A 16,341-nucleotide genomic window follows, 5' to 3' on the forward strand; every position below is an offset into this window, starting at 1 on the left:
ATGTTTAGAGCTGGCAAAATTAAACGATTCCTCGAGGTGAATAAAATTACTCGGATCAGTTTTTTAACTCGTGTTACTCCAGTTGCTCGAGTACTCGTTTCAGCTCTAATCACAAAGTGAGTACACCCCTCTGCAGATATTTAAGTATATCTTTTCATGGGACAACACTGACAAAATGACACTTTGACACAATGAAAAGTAGTTTGTGTGCAGCTTATATTATAGAGTTCATTTATTTTCCACTCAAAATAAAGGTATTAATATCCAAACTCCTGGCAACAAAAGTGAGTACACCGCATGGGAACTACGTACATCCCTAAATGTCCAAATGGTGTACCACACACATACTATTTTTAGACCGTGACGTCGTATCGTAAAGCGGAAGTAAAGACGAAGTGGGACATTATAGACCCGCCCTCGCATAGAAACAACTTAATTTGTGCTACTTTTTGCCGGTAATCTTTCAAAAACGAACATGCCGATCACACATTGCTTTTTTGGAACTTGTAGAAACGACTCTAGACATTACAACACATGAAGGATGTTTTCTTCATACGTTTCCGGAAATTAAAAACTCGGGAGGAAGAAATGTGAAGATCGAATCAACTTGCGCGGACTTTAACACCAGCTCGGTGAATCCATTCACATTCAATATGCAGTAAACATTTTGTTGGGATGTCATGGTCTTTCAGAGGACAAAGAGGTAATTCCCAGGACCATGCTTGACTGTAGGCATGACACACTAATCTTTGTACTCCTCACCTGGTCGCCGTCACACACGCTTGAGACAATCGGAACCAAACAAATTAATCTTCGTCTCATCATACCATAGCACATAGTTCCAGTAATCCGTGTGCTTTGTTGACATGGTTTCAGCAAACTGTTCGCTAGCTTTCTAGTGTACCGACTTCAGAAGAGGCTTCCTCCTGGGGTGACAGCCATGCACACCAGTTTGATGCAGAGTACGGCATATGGTCTGAGCACTAACAGGCTGACCCCCCACCTCTTCAATCTCTGCAGCAATGTTGATAGCACTCCTGTAACGAGTCACATGACATTTGGAGGGAAAATGACAATCAGTACTCAATTTAGACACTTAGGGATGTCGTTTCTAAGGGGTGTACTCACTTTTTTGCCAGGGGTTTAGATATTAATGGCTATTTTTTGAGTTATTTTGAGGGAAAAATAAATGAACTCTATTATATAAGCTGCACACAGATGACTTTTCATCATGTCAAAGTGTCATTTTGTCAGTGTTGTCCTATGAAAAGATGTACTTAAATATCTGCAGAAATGCGAGGGGTGTACTCACTTTTGAGATACACTGTATCATGGCGGGCCAACACTGGGCAACTCTGTGAAAGTCCAACCTGGGTGATTCCCAGGACATCTCTCCATGTCTGGAAGCCATGAGGCGGGTGTGTCCCACGTCACTTTACACTGGAATTTACTGGCATATAAATCTGGAAGGGGGTTAAGATGCACCTTCAATGAATGGCCTATTTTAAAACTGTTATGTATGTATAGGGCGCACCGCATTATAAGGCGCACTAGCAGTACTAGTAGTTGGGGTGGTTGTGTTATGCATCAGCAACCCGTGGTTTAAGAGCCGCATGCGGCTCTTTTAGTAAGCTTGAGAACGATAAACCGATACGACTGTAAAAAACTGACTACTTGGCTTTGTCAAACAATAGACCACTCAAACAAGCAATAAAGCAGCGTAGGTGTGAAGAGGGGTGGGGGCTTCACTCTGGATAGCTGCAATTACCATCTTGAATATTTGCCAATCCAGACTTGTTAACTCCTGGGTTAGTGGGAAAAAAATGAGAGGGCCATGCGGTATGACTAGCATCCAGAGCTGTAGCTAAACCAGACTGTCTACATTTTAGAAAATTCAGTGTTAAAACATCTGGGACAAATCCCACTTTGTCTTGACAAGTCCAACATTTGGTTGTCAAGGTTCACAGTGTATTATGTTGAAGCACACAAATACCAAAGAACTTTCCACAGTAGCACAAACAGCTGTTTTGCCACAGCAAACACAAGCTTCAGTATGCAGTACATTCAGTAGGTAATCTGCTGCTTTTGGAATATGTAAAATGGTTGTCCGCCCGACTGCCTGCCTGAGCAGTCCACTGTCCAACAAAGCCAAGGCAGCCCTGCCCTGCAACTACTCGAGATGCTAATTGGGTCACAAAAAATATGCTGATTAGGGTCAAATGATCCTTCTCTGGTTACAAAAGTGATTTGTATCAACTGATCCACCCTTGGTAGTTCTAGTTTAAGTCATGTTCCATGAAAAACTTGGGAAATTGACCGATCTACAAGTACCGCTTTCCATTGCGCTGCAGTATTCAAGCAGATAATTGCTTCCTGTCCACGCCTCTTTCCCCTGATTGGCTCGAACATCAGATGCCAGGGGAAGTGGTTGGACAGTTGAGGTTGGCAAGACGGTACTGTATGGATCAAGAAAGTACCATCTTTTTAGCGTGAGAATGATATAAAAGGAAGTTTTTGTAAGTTGGAAACGACAACACTGACATTTCACACCGTTCTTTATTGTACTATTTCCTGACCGATATCAACAGAGGTGCCAAGGAACGATACTTGCTCCGAGTTGCCGGAGATTACCAACGGCTGGAAAAGCACATCTCACCCAGACCTCATCCACGGCACCGTCGTCACATACCAGTGCTACCCTGGATTTGAGATGGCGGGCTCAGAGATCCTCATGTGCCAATGGGATCTCAGTTGGAGCGGAGATGTGCCCAGATGTCAGGAAGGTGAGCTTGTGTGCTTGCAGAGAAAATAAAGTGTGAAGTAATAGCTCCTAATATTTGCCTTTTTTTATCCACTAGTGATGACTTGTCAGGACCCGGGAAATGTGGAGCACAGTCGGCGGGTGAACACAGGCACCCGCTTTGCTGTTGGATCTTCAGTGCAGTATTACTGTAATAAAGGCTACATTCTGTCAGGCAGCAGCTCGCTTACCTGCTACAACCGCGACTCTGCCAAACCTAAGTGGAGCGATCGGCCGCCAAAGTGTGTTCGTAAGTCAAACTGAGATTTTGGACCAGTGGGGCGGGAAGGGGGGTACTGAGGATGCTGCAACACCCCCTGGTGTTGGGGAGAAAAAGTGTTTTGGAAGATTCTAGAGATGCAACAATTAATCAACAACTAATCGATTAGCAAATTCATCGACAACTCTTTTGATAACCAATTAATCCTTTAGGATTTTCTCCACCATAAACTTGTCTAAATTTTCGAAATTCCATTTCTAGCATATACAGTGCTGGCCAAAAGTATTGAAACCCCTGCAATTCTGTCAGAAAATGCTCAATTTCTCCCAGAAAATGATTGCAATTACAAATACTTTGGTAGTAATATCTTCATTTATTTTGCTTGCAATGAAAAAACACAAGAAGATGAAAACAAAGTAAATCATGATCATTTTACACAAAACTCCAAAAATGGGCCGGACAAAAGTATTGGCACCCTCAGCCTAATAATTGGTAGCACAATCTTTAGACACTGCGAATAACCGCTTCTGGTATCCATCAATGAGTTTCTTACAATGCTCTGCTGGAATTTTAGACCATTCTTCTTTGGCCAACTGCTCCAGGTCTCTGAGTTTTGAAGGGTGCCATTTTCAGATATCTCCACAAGTGTTCTATGGGATTCAGGTCTGGACTCATTGCTGGCCAATTCTCCAGTGCTTTCTCTAAAACCATTTTCTAGTGCTTTTTGAAGTGTGTTTTGGGTCATTGTCCTGCTGGAAGACCTCTAATGGAGACCTAGCTTTCTCACACTGGCCCCCACATTATGCTGCAAAATTTGTTGGTAGTCTTCAGACATCATAATGCCATGCAACGGGTCAAGCAGTCCAGTGCCAGAGGTAGCAAAGCAACCCCAAAACATCAGGGAACCTCCGCCATGTTTTACTGTGGGGACCGTGTTCTTTTCTTTGAAGGCCTTGGGTTTTTTTTTTCCTGTAAACTCTATGCCTTTTCCCAAAAAGCTCTACTTTTGTCTCATCTGACCAGAATACATTCTTCCAAAACATTTTTGGCTTTTCGGGGAAAGTTTTTGCAAACTCCAGCCTGGCTTTTTTATGTCTCTGAGTCAGAAGTTGGGTCTTCCAGCGTATCCTACCATAGAGTCCCTTTTCATTCAGACGGCGACGGATAGTACGGGTTGACACTGTTGTACCATCGGACTGCAGGACAGCTTGAAGTTGTTTGGATGTTAGTCAAAGTTCTGTATCCACCATCCGCACAATCTTTGGTTGAAATCTCTTGTCAATTTTTCTTTTCCGTCCACAACTAGGGAGGTTAGCCACAGTGCCGTGAGCTTTACAATTATTGATGACACTGAGCATGGTAGACAAAGGAACATTCAGGTCTTTGGAGACGGACTTGTAGCCTTGAGATTGCCTATGCTTGCTGACAAATTTGCTTCTCAAGTCCTCAGACAGTTCTTCCATCTGCTTTCTTTTCTTCATGCTCAATGTGGTACATTCAAGGACACAGGATAGAGGTTGAGTCAACTTTAATCCATTTTAACTGGCTGCAAGTGTTATTTAGTTATTGTGTTATGTGCCACAGGTAAGTAACCGGTACTATTAATTACACAAATTAGAGAAGCATCACATGATTTTTCAAAGGGTGGTAATACTTTTGTCCGGTCCATTTTTGGAGTTTAATGTAAATTTTTTTTTTTTTCTCATTCTCTTTTGTGTTTTTTCATTGCAAGCAATATAAATGAAGATATTACTACCAAACATTTTGCAATTGCAATTCTTTTCTGGGATAAATTGAGCATTATCTGACAGAATTGCAGGGGTGCCAATACTTTTGGCCAGCACTGTATATACCTTCTCAGTTGTAAATATTGTCAGATTTTTCATGATAATTTTGTTAAGTCAAAGTAGTACATGAAAAAATCTGCTTTTACTTTGGAAAACAACAATTCACATTTTTGCCAATTTTCAGACATTTTGCTATCTAAACTATCTTGTTAATGAGGCTGCGACAACTAATCGAGTAAATTGATTAATAAATTAGTTACCAACGAATTTGATAATCGATTTTTGCCGGCAGCTCTGAGCAGTCCCGTTTGGGTCCTTGTTTGTGTGTAACGTGCGGCTAAGTGCGCATCAGTGATTGGAGAAAGAGCGAGTTCACTGCTACACTCAGGTTGGGTTGCTGAATCAATATTATCAAATGTTGAGAATTTGATTGTCTTTTGCGTAGTTTGAGCCAGTGTGTCTCCGTCAAAGGTGAGTTAATGAAGCCAGTTGCATTGTTTGTATTATTTGTTGATGAGATGTTACAAGTTATCATGGAGCACTAAGCTAGTTAGCAATTTTGTTCATCAGTGTCCTAAGCGTACGTTTGTACTGTGTTTTAGAGAAGCGCTTGACTAATTGTTAGATAGTAAAGTTGATTGTAAATTCCTTTTTATATAGAAACCACACACATAAACACATTCCTATAACAGCTTAGAGTCTCAACACAAACTCCTATTAAAACTGTTAATTGTCATACAAGAGAGTGTGCTTCGAAGTTGGATTTTGTCTTCATTGTTCGTGACAGCATGCCTAATGCAACTTCAACTTAAGCTGTGAAGGTAATTTAAAAAAGTGACATTCATGCAATTAATCAAGTAATCAATTAATTAATTGGTCAATTAATCGATTATGAAAGATAATTGTTAGTTAAACCCCTAGTAGATTCTTTTTCTGTTGTTGTTGTTAGATAAATAAATAAAACATGTTGAAACCACAGCATATTTAACTTGGGGATTAAACATATATGTTGAAAAAGTTTTTTTTTGTTGTTGTTAACAACACCACCTGACACCTTGCTTGCTAACGGGTCACGGTGAATAATTTGCTATTGGAACGGAAAAGTAAACTGTTGACAGAGGAGGCGTTAACATGGCACAAAAACGAATTAGCGATTTTTTTTTTCTTTAAAAGTTCAATACGAGGTCGAAAATAAAGATGATTGTCCTTTGGTGTCTTCAAATAGGTAAGACATGCTTGCATTGTAGCCATATTATTGTTTGTTGCTGCTGTTGAGCTACAGAACCCTGTTGGATATTTGTGTGCAATTTTAGTGTTGTGAATCGGATGGTTTTAAACAGAGGCTTATTGGCCCTTTTAGTTTTCAAATGTTTTCGTGTGTCATTGTGCATTCTAGCTGCGGGGATTTGCATTGTAATACAAGGGCACTTTTATTTCCAGTACAAAAACTCTAACACACACTGTAGGTGAAATAGAACGCTGTCTTTGTAGAAGCCTAGTAGTAGTACATAAACTATCCAGCGTGCGTGTGTAATGCCATTGTGAACGCGAGAAGCGTGCGAAATTTCCGATTCTTAGATTATTCACGATTCGGCCGTGGAAGATTCGAGAACGATTCACAAATATCCAAATTCTGATTATTGAATTATACCAGGTAAAGCGGAAGTAAAACACAGTCAGGGCGGTCTTTGGGACGCAATGAGGAAATGACCGAGAGTAAATATCAGGTTCAACTCATGCTGCTAGATAAAAAAACAATCATACCTGACTGCGGCCGACAGCCGCTACAAACAACAACCAGTTGCTAGTTGCTACAAACGTACGGCTACAGTAGATATCATATAGAACTAGATGCAAAATGACAGACGACGTCGGTGTTAGAACATGTATTATTGAACAGAGATGTGAAATGACAGACTTTCCGGCGTAAGTTAACAGCCGCCATCTTAAAGCAGTAGACCTCTCTAGAAGGCTCTGTTGTAGCGAACCTAATTAACTTTTTATCTAAAATACTCCTACATCGGCAGAATCTTGTCTTGAATCTATCTTTAAATGATGAAATAGTTTTAAAACTTTGACAAAAGTAGACAGAAGGGAAATTATGGAATAACGGGAGCAATTTTAACAACTGTAACAGTTGATTCACAACATTAAATTAATTGAATGTAGTTTAAAGCTGCTGATACAGAATGGGGACTGGAGTTTTTTTATTTACTGTTATTTTTTTATATTTTTGTTTACTGTTATATGTTAACTTGATACTGAAATAGTAGTTTGGTTTAGCCTGAGAGGAGTTTTGAACAATTTTGGAACTAATGTACAAAACATTTTTTTAAAATAAATTTTAAAAAAATAATAAATAAATAAATAAAGGAGGGGGGTGCATCAATAATCGTTTTATAATCGAATCGGAGCCTCTGAATCGTAATCGAATCGTTAGGTGCCCAAAGATTCCCAGCTCTAGTGAATGCCTTGTATGGAGAAAGCGCGCGAGCGTGACAAATTTGGACCGAAACCGCTGTTTTGTGATGGGATAAACTAAAAAAAGATCCTCAGCACCCCCTGCTGTGAGTGACTTCCTGCGCCGCTGTTTGAGACTGCTTTTGTTGCCATCTCTTGCTAAGAACTGCAGCAATATTTGCATATGTTCCGTCTTTCAGCCGAAAAGTACGAGCCCTGCAGGAACCCCGGCGCCGCCTCCACCAGTGCGCTAAGTTCTGAGAAGGCCTTTTATCAAGCAGGTGAGACGCTGACCTTCTCCTGCCACCCGGGTTACGAGCTGCAGGGGCAGGCCGCCATTTACTGCATTCCCGGGCATCCTTCGCAGTGGAACAGCACGCCGCCTGCTTGTCGAGGTAAAAAGCAAATGCTTTGAAGCTGACAATTTCACAGCAGGGCCGAGAACGAAAAGTGGTACTTCCCATGTGGCAATTTGGATTTTGCCATGTGACTTTTTTTTTTTTGCCATGTGGCAAAATATATTTTGACATGTGGCATTTTTTTTTTTTTTTTTTGGTATGTGGCAAAAAAGATGCGCTGTAGTATAAAGCGTAGGGTCAAAATCACAACCACACGTTTTTCTTCCATTCAAAATGAATGGAAAATTTGGACGTGCATAGCAGTCAGTCGCATAGCCTGACTTGGATGCCAGTTGAATGTCAATGCACTGTAATGGTAAGTGTATGGTCAAAAATCACAGCCACATGTTTTTTCTGCTATTTAATATGAATGGAAAATTTGGACGTTCATAGCCATCGATGGCATAGCCTTACTTGGATGCCAGTTGAATGTCAATGCGCTCTAATGGTAAGTGTATAGTCAAAAATCACAGCCACACATGTTTTTCTGCCATTTAAAGTGAATGGAAAATTTGGACGTGCGTGGCCTGCAAAAATACCAGATACCCCAAAAAATGCCCCATACAAAAAAAATATGCCACAAACCAAAATCCATTTTGCCATATACCAATAAAAATGCCACATGTCAAAATATATTTTGCCACATGGCAAAAAAATGCCACATGGTGACATCACTTTTGCCACATGGCAAAACAACTGCTACATGGCAAAATCAATTTTGTCACACGGCAAAAAATGCCACAAACCTAAATCCATTTTGCCACCTACCAATAAAAAATGCCACATGTCAAAATGAATTTTGCCACATGGCAAAAAAATGCCACATGTCAAAATGAATTTTGCCACATGGCAAAAACAATGCCACATGGCAAAATCAATTTTGCCACGTGGCAAAAAAGTGCCATATGGCAAAAAAAAGTGCCACGTGGCAAAATCCATTTTGCCACAGGGCAAAAAATGCCACATGGCAAAAAAAATGCCACATGGCAAAAAAAAGTGCCACATGGCAAAAAAAAAAAAATGCCACGTGGCAAAATCCATTTTGCCACATGGCAAAAAAATGCCACATGGCAAAGAAAAAATGCTACATGGCTAAATCAATTTTGCCACATGGCAAAACAAAAATGCCACATGGCAAAATCCATTTTGCCGTCTGGCAAAAAAAATGCCACATGGCAAAAAAAATGCCACATGGCAAAATCCATTTTGCCGCATGGCAAAAAAAAGGCCACATGGCAAAATCCATTTTGCCACATGGCAAAAAAGTGCCATATGGCAAAATCCATTTTGCCACATGGCAAAAAAATGCCACATGGCAAAATCCATTTTGCCATGTGGCAAAAAAAAAATACCACATGGCAAAGAAAAACTGCCTCTTGGCAAAATCAATTTTGCCACAGGGCAAAAAAATGCCACATGGCAAAAAAATGCCACATGGCAAAATCCATTTTGCCACGTGGCAAAAAAAAAATACCACATGGCAAAGAAAAACTGCCTCTTGGCAAAATCAATTTTGCCACATGGCATAAAAAGGCCACATGGCAAAATCCTTTTTGCCACATGGCAAATACCACTTTTTGCTTCTCGCTCTGTCTCCAATTTCATAAGCGATTGATTTAATACTTTTTTTTTTTTTTTTGCTGGAAAATACAGTTTTTCATTGCTCAAGTGTTGCTTTGCTTTGTGTAGCAACAATGAAATGCACCAAACATTGACTAATTGTCTCTTTGCAGCTTCATCGCGTCAATACTTATATGAAGATAGGCTGGAGCGTGAGTCACACTTTGAAAAATGGCCACAACAATGCATCACTGTCACTTTTGTGATAATTTGCGGAGCTGTCATTTCGCTTTTTTTGCACTTGTGTTCTGACCCCACAGTTGTCAATAACAATTATGGCGACGAAGGAACCAATATTACACTGGCTGTCTTTATCCCAACCGCAATTATCTTGGTGATTGTTCTCGGGATTTATGTTTGTGCAACAAAGTAAGCGCTTGTACTCAACAGTTTATGATTGACCTTTGCCAAAAGAAATCCCATTTACATGATGTTCCCTTTGTTGAATTGCCATTCAGAATACAAGGGAAGGCTATCAGCTTGTCGTCGTCGCCGCCGTATGACAACATGGCAGAGGAATCGGCCTTCGACAACCCGGTTTATGACAGAGGAGTAAGTACAGATGTGGTGACCCTGCAAGATGTGGACTCACAAAACACCAGTGTGCTTTCTTGAATGCCATCTGTGTGGCTGGTCATTTCATGTCACACCACAAGAGGACACCCTCTACTCATCGTCTCATCACCATCTTCCATCAGCTGCAAGCAGTAGCCTGTTAACAAGTGCTATTTGTCCCTGCTTCGCAATATATAGAAGAGCATACCATTGTTGACACCAAATACATCAAATGTCAGTACAATAGCGTACCGCACAAATGCTAATTTTAGACTGTGACGTTGCCATCGTAACGCGGAAGTGGGTCATTATAGACACGCCCTCGCATACAACCGTGTTATTTCTGCTTGTTTTCTCTTGTTAATCTTTCAAAAACTAACATGCCGATCAAACACTGCTGCTATGGAACTTGTAGAAACGATTCTAGACATGACGACATATGAAGGATGTTTTCTTCATACGTTTCCCAAAACCAAAAAACTCAGAGGAAAAAAATGTGACGAACCGATCAACTTGCACGGACGTCCAAAAGACCAGTTTAACGCCAGCAATGTGAAGCCATTCACATTTAATGTGCAGTAAACATTTTGTTGGGGGTCATGGTCCTGCAGAGGACGAAGAGGTAAGCCATTTTGATATTTTGACTTGTTTTTTAGCGTGGCGTTTTGCCGTGCTGCTTCTGTCTGACAATGAATGACCTGGAAAAAATTTAAATGGTATCTGACTGCCACTTTTACCTTTTCTGTTGTAAAAAAAAAAAAAAAAAAAAAAAAGTAAGTGGAAGTGTAAATAAATTATAGAATTAAGATTTGTTATTAATGAAAAAATTAAAAGTGTTCATTGGCTGTCACTGAGTAGCATTTGCGATCGCTACACAAAAATAGCTATGTAAAATGCCCCCAAGAACAGTCAGAGACTTAAGACAACCAGAGGATATGATATATAAGACAGACAGGGCATATGGTGGTAAAGGATAGATTGTTGAAACAGGAGAATGTCATTGAGTGTTTGCAGGTCAGGGCTGCCTTGGCTTTGTCAGACAGTGGACCGCTCAGGCAGGCAATCGGGTGGACAACCTTTTTACAGTATGAACTGTATATTAAATCTTGTGTTTGCTGTGACAAAACAGCTGTTTGAGCTGCTGTGGAAAGTTCTTTGGTCATTGTGTGCTTCAACATGATAAACCATGAACCTTGACAACTGAATGTTGGACTTGTCAAGACAAGTCAAGACACTCAATTTTCTAAAATGTAGACAGTCTGGTTTAGCTACAGTTCTGGATTCTAGTCTTAGTTTCATGCGACATGGCCCTCTCATCATTTTTACACAAACCCAGGAGTTAAAAAGTCTGGAATTGCTAATATTCAAGATGCTAATTGCAGCTATCCAGAATGAAACCGCTCCTTTACACCTAGGCTGCTTGATTGCCTGTTTGAGTGATCTTTTATTTGACAAAACAAAGTAGTGAGTTTGGTATCGGGGTCATTTGACGCCTTTCTGGTATTTCTTTATAGCCCCCCCCAAAAAAAACTTCCAGTGTTAACTGAACATTTGTATGTTCTTCCACATCTTTACCAGTGAATTTTGCACCAGGGACATCATTTTCGCACAGAATTGGTAGGTTTAGCTCAGTAAACATCTCGTTCGTACACTATTTGCACACATTTACAATTAGGGACAAACGGGAGGTTGGCAACAATTGCTAACGTCATGAATATTAATGAGCAAAAGTGCCGTGTTGCTTGCGGTACGTCATTGAAATGTACTGAAGTTGATGTATGTACAGTGTGTGGAGTACAAATGGACGTAATTCTTTCACTTACCACTAGAGGAAGCCCACGTACCACTTTGAGAATCACAGAATTGCTCTTTAACACTCGTCATCCATTGAGCCACATTCGTTACAGAGTGCTGCAGAGCGTTCACATAAATATATGCACAAAAAAATTGTTTTAAATTATTTGAAATCACAAGCTTATTAAGTTTCTCACAACTGTTGTCTTTAGGGTGCATGTTTTTTTTTTCCTGCATTATTTCAAATGCATCATTCCATTTGTGTCACCATCACATCACAGTATTAACAGAGGTGGGTAGAGTAGCCAAAAACATGACTCAAGTAAGAGTAGCATTAAATGTAACGCGCTTCCACCATAGGCAGAGTTTGACTTTTGGGCCGGGGGGCACAACATGTTGATGACCTCAAAACTTACAATAATATTTATAATAATACGTTGAAAATGAGCGTGTTTTTGTTTCCCATCATTCTTGAGGAGAATTCTAAATCAGGCTGCTTACCTTAGACAGCTATACCTTCACTAAGATTGTCATCCATTGAATATGGTACGCCCGCCGGTGTCGTGCCAATGTAGTTACCCCAGTCAACATTTGTATCCCCTGGGGGGAGCCATATGGAGGTAGATTTGTGTCTTCATTATTCGATCAAAAAAAAAGAGTTTAAATGTAAAAATAAATTTGAAACTGGGGAAAAAATGCATTTGAAAGCTATTTTTCTTTGATTTTTTTTTTTTTTTTTTTTTTTTTGATTGAAGTCAATTTCTTTATTTGAAGCACCTTTTTTTTAATTGAAGTAATGTTGTTTTGCGCTTGGGCTACATTATGGCTTGGACATTTGTGTCTTTGTTAATCAAAAAAATTATTTGCTTCAGACAAAAATATATATTTTCAAACGAAAAATCACTTCAATTAAAAAATAAAAAAAATTCAATCACAGAAAGTTTTTGAAGGCAAAAAAAATATTTGAGACTCAAATATTTGCATTTGAACAATTAATTTTTATTTTAAAAAGTTTTCTTTGATTTTAGCTATCCTTTTTGTGTTTGGCCCATATTATGGGTAGAACATTTGTGTCTAAATCATTCAATCCCCCCCAAAAAAATTCCAAATAAAGAAAAAAAATCATTTGAAAAATAAAATTGCCCTCCTCTATTATTTATTTATTTATAATCATATGCAAAGTAAATGACCGTCTAAGGTGCTAGTCACATAATCTCTTCGAAAAATAATTTTGACCCTTTATAAAAATATATTTTTTTGTTCATTTCATTTATTTTTGTTGCTTGCTTTATTGCTTTACAACTATTATATACGGTATATAGGAAAGTGAATTACATGCAATGACACTTTTCGGCCATGGGGGGGCTGGCCCCCCTGGCTCCCCCTTAAACTCCGCTTATGGTTACCACCCACCTCTGATGATGACATGCTCACGCATGACGTTACATGTCTGAATAAAGGACCCCTCTCCTCTTCTCCTTCAGCACTGGCAAGCACATTCTAGATACTAATGCTAGCACTATGTTCACGTTGGCTCCACTTCACAACAACTAAGAGGTGAGATCTCCGGGCGTTGCTGACAGCACATCCAAGTCTCTGTCACCTGTGCCATGATGCCAGACCATGATGTTGACTACCTCTTCTAAAACTTTCATATCGTTTCATATCTTGATGAAAAATTAATGCCGTAAAACAGCTGCACCACCACTTCATCAACACATACCAATGAACACTAACGTCAGAAGAACAGTATTTGTTCCACATTGACCATTAACCGGTACCGGCTGCCATTGACGGTGACAGACGTCCAATCCATTTGGACTTTTTGCCGTCAATGGCAATAAATATTCAATTATGCCACAATCTGTCATAATTATGACATGACTCTGTCATGAATGCTTATGACAGATGTCATTCAGTGTCATCCATCAAATGTTGTCACTAATTCCATTTATGTCCAGTTTGGATCTATTACAACCATTCAAAAGTGAGATACTTTGCTGGATGACACAAAATGACATCGGTCGTAAGCATTCATTAATGCTCACGGCAGTGTCATGTCATAAATATGATGGTCTTATTATAGTCTTATGGCACCACCGTCAAATAAAGTGTTACCAAATATTGTAACTAGCAACTAATGAAACAACTGGAACCGTAACTGAAGAAATAATTAGCGCAGAACATGAATTGTGATTGTTATTGACATCTGTAGTGCTGCAATGCATGCTAGGAGGCATGTTGAACGACAAGGGTTGAGAGCAGGTGTTAGCATAGGTTGACTGTCTCCCCCAAGGGAGCAGTGATAGCCAAATGAAGCTACTTAAACTATTGCAGCCAATTGGTTCAAAGCTTCATTGTGGTTCATTTGGTCTTATGACAGTCTTATGGCGCCACCATCAAATAAAGTGTTACCAAATATTGTAACTAGCACCTAATGAAACAACTGGAACAGTAACTGAAGAAATAATTAGCATAGAACAAAATTTTGATTGTTATTGACATCTGTAGCGCTGCAATACATGCTAGGAAGCATGTTGGACGACAACAGTGTTGACAGTAGGTGATAGCAGAGGCGGAGTGTCTCCCCTAAGGGAGCAGTGATGGCCAAATGAAGCTTCTTGAAGCAATGACGCTTTGTAGCCAATTGGTTCAAAGCTTCATTGCGCCACAGTCAAATAAAGTGTTACCACATATTGTAACTAGCAACTAATGAAAAACTGGAACAGTAACTGAAGAAATAATAAGCGCAGAACATGAATTGTAATTGGTATTTACATCTGTAGCACTGCAATGCATGCTAGGAGGTCTGTTGGACGACAAGTCGACAGCAGGTGGCAGCAGAGCTTGACTGTCTCCTTCTACGGGAGCAGTGATGGCCAAATGAAGCTTCTTGAAGCAGTGAAGCTTTGCAGCTAATTGGTTCAAAGCTTCATGGTGGTTCATTTGGTTATATGACAGTCTTATGACGCTACTGTCAAATAAAGTGTTACCGCTCAATATCATTTGGTGTAAATATCCCTTAGTACAATGAGAACAGCTGCGGTTTATAGTCCGGTGCGGCTTATCTATGAACAAATGCTATTTTGGCGCAAAATACGGGTAGTCCAGCCCACATGACATCATATTGCCATAAATGTGACCTGTGAAACAAAACGAGTTTGACATCCCTGCACTAAAAATGGACAAATTTCTGCTTCTTGTATGGTATCTAACACCATGTGAAAACCATGAAAATGGGTATGAAACAAATAATCAACCGGTTAACAATATCTATGTATTTGTTTAATCTTGTCTATGATATTTTTGGGGTACGGTAGTAGTGTTTCTGCACTGTGAGCACGATGCCATATATCTGAATTGACACCTGGCTGGCGTATTATTTGGCCTTTGTATGTTACAAATAAAGACATTCTTTGTATTCTGTACAAATATGTATATAACAATGTAACACTAATTTATGTGTCTGGTCTTTACAGGACTAATGAGAAAAAAAAAAAGATTAAAAGGTGTCAATTTAGAGACCTTGCATTTCTCAAGCTTTGCCTTTTGGAATCTCCCTCTGCACTCTTCATCTTTGAGGATCTTGTAAATATGTCTTTGACTGTCTGTGGATCACCATGGTGATATTTTTATAAACTAAACTGATTGATGACAGAAGGTGATCGCTTGATATCTCTGTATTTTCGCTGCCCTGACTCCCTCAGTAGCAGACCTTAAGAGAAAAGGGACTTTAGTCACAAATTCCTTCCATTTAGCTTCCTTTGTCAAATTGTCGATATTACTGTATTTTCTTTGCCTGTCTGGATCTGCTCTTTGTAAATAAACTGCCTGCCCAATACATGTGTCCTGCCTGACTATAATTTATATAATTATTATATATACATATATATGTATATATATATATACACATATATAGGGCTGTCAAAATGATCGCGTTAACGGGCGGTAATTATATTTTTTAAATTAATCACGTTAAAATATTTGACGCAATTAACACACATGCCCCGCTCAAACAGATTAAAATGACAGCAGAGTAATGTCCGCTTGCTACTTTTGTGTGTGTGTGTGTGTGTGTGTGTGTGTGTGTGTGTGTGTGTGTGTGTGTGTGTGTGTGTGTGTGTGTGTGTTTGGCGCCCTCTGCTGGCGCTTCGGCCCAAATGATTTTATAGGTTTCAGCACAATGAGCGAGCATGGTGTTATTATTGACATAAACAATGGCGAGCTACTAGTTTATTTTTTGATTGAAAATTTTTTTTAAATTTGAATAAAACGAAAACATTAAGAGGGGTTTTAATATAAAATTTCTATAACTTGTACTAACATTTATCTTTTAAGAACTACAAGTCTTTTTATCCATGGATCGCTCTAAGAGATTGTTAATAATGTTAATGCCATCTTGTTGATTTATTGTTATAATAAACAAATTCAGTACTTATGTACCGTATGTTGAATGTATATATCCGTATTGTGTCTTATCTTTCTATTCCAACAATAATTTACAGAAAAATATGGCATATTTTATAGATGGTTTGAATTGCGATTAATTAATTTTTAAACTGTAATTAACTCGATTAAAAATTTGAATCGTTTGACAGCCCTAATGTAAATATATATATATATATATATATATATTATTATTAAGTATAATTATATAATTTGAGAAATCTTACAAAATCATTACAACATTCGCGTTTATTGAACATC

General features: G+C 39.1%; 1 protein-coding gene across 3 annotated transcripts in view; it reads left to right on the forward strand.

Annotated features, from left to right (window-relative positions):
* The window catches only part of LOC130906121 (seizure protein 6 homolog), a 227,229-nt gene extending 211,208 nt beyond the window's left edge, over positions 1–16,021 (forward strand). The window contains exons 11-18 of one of the 3 annotated variants that reach the window (XM_057820081.1): positions 2,589–2,783; positions 2,859–3,050; positions 7,468–7,662; positions 9,399–9,437; positions 9,546–9,654; positions 9,744–9,837; positions 13,119–13,191; positions 15,114–16,017. In XM_057820081.1, coding sequence (XP_057676064.1) covers positions 2,589–2,783; positions 2,859–3,050; positions 7,468–7,662; positions 9,399–9,437; positions 9,546–9,654; positions 9,744–9,837; positions 13,119–13,145 — 851 coding nt within the window. In that variant the 3' untranslated portion in view covers positions 13,146–13,191; positions 15,114–16,017. Of the gene's footprint in view, positions 1–2,588; positions 2,784–2,858; positions 3,051–7,467; positions 7,663–9,398; positions 9,438–9,545; positions 9,655–9,743 lie in introns of all 3 variants that reach the window. The other 2 variants (XM_057820080.1, XM_057820079.1) reach the window with 2 other exon arrangements.
* The last annotated feature ends 320 nt before the right edge of the window (positions 16,022–16,341 follow it).

Source organism: Corythoichthys intestinalis, chromosome 18 (genome assembly GCF_030265065.1).
Source record: "Corythoichthys intestinalis isolate RoL2023-P3 chromosome 18, ASM3026506v1, whole genome shotgun sequence".
Taxonomy (NCBI): domain Eukaryota; kingdom Metazoa; phylum Chordata; class Actinopteri; order Syngnathiformes; family Syngnathidae; genus Corythoichthys; species Corythoichthys intestinalis.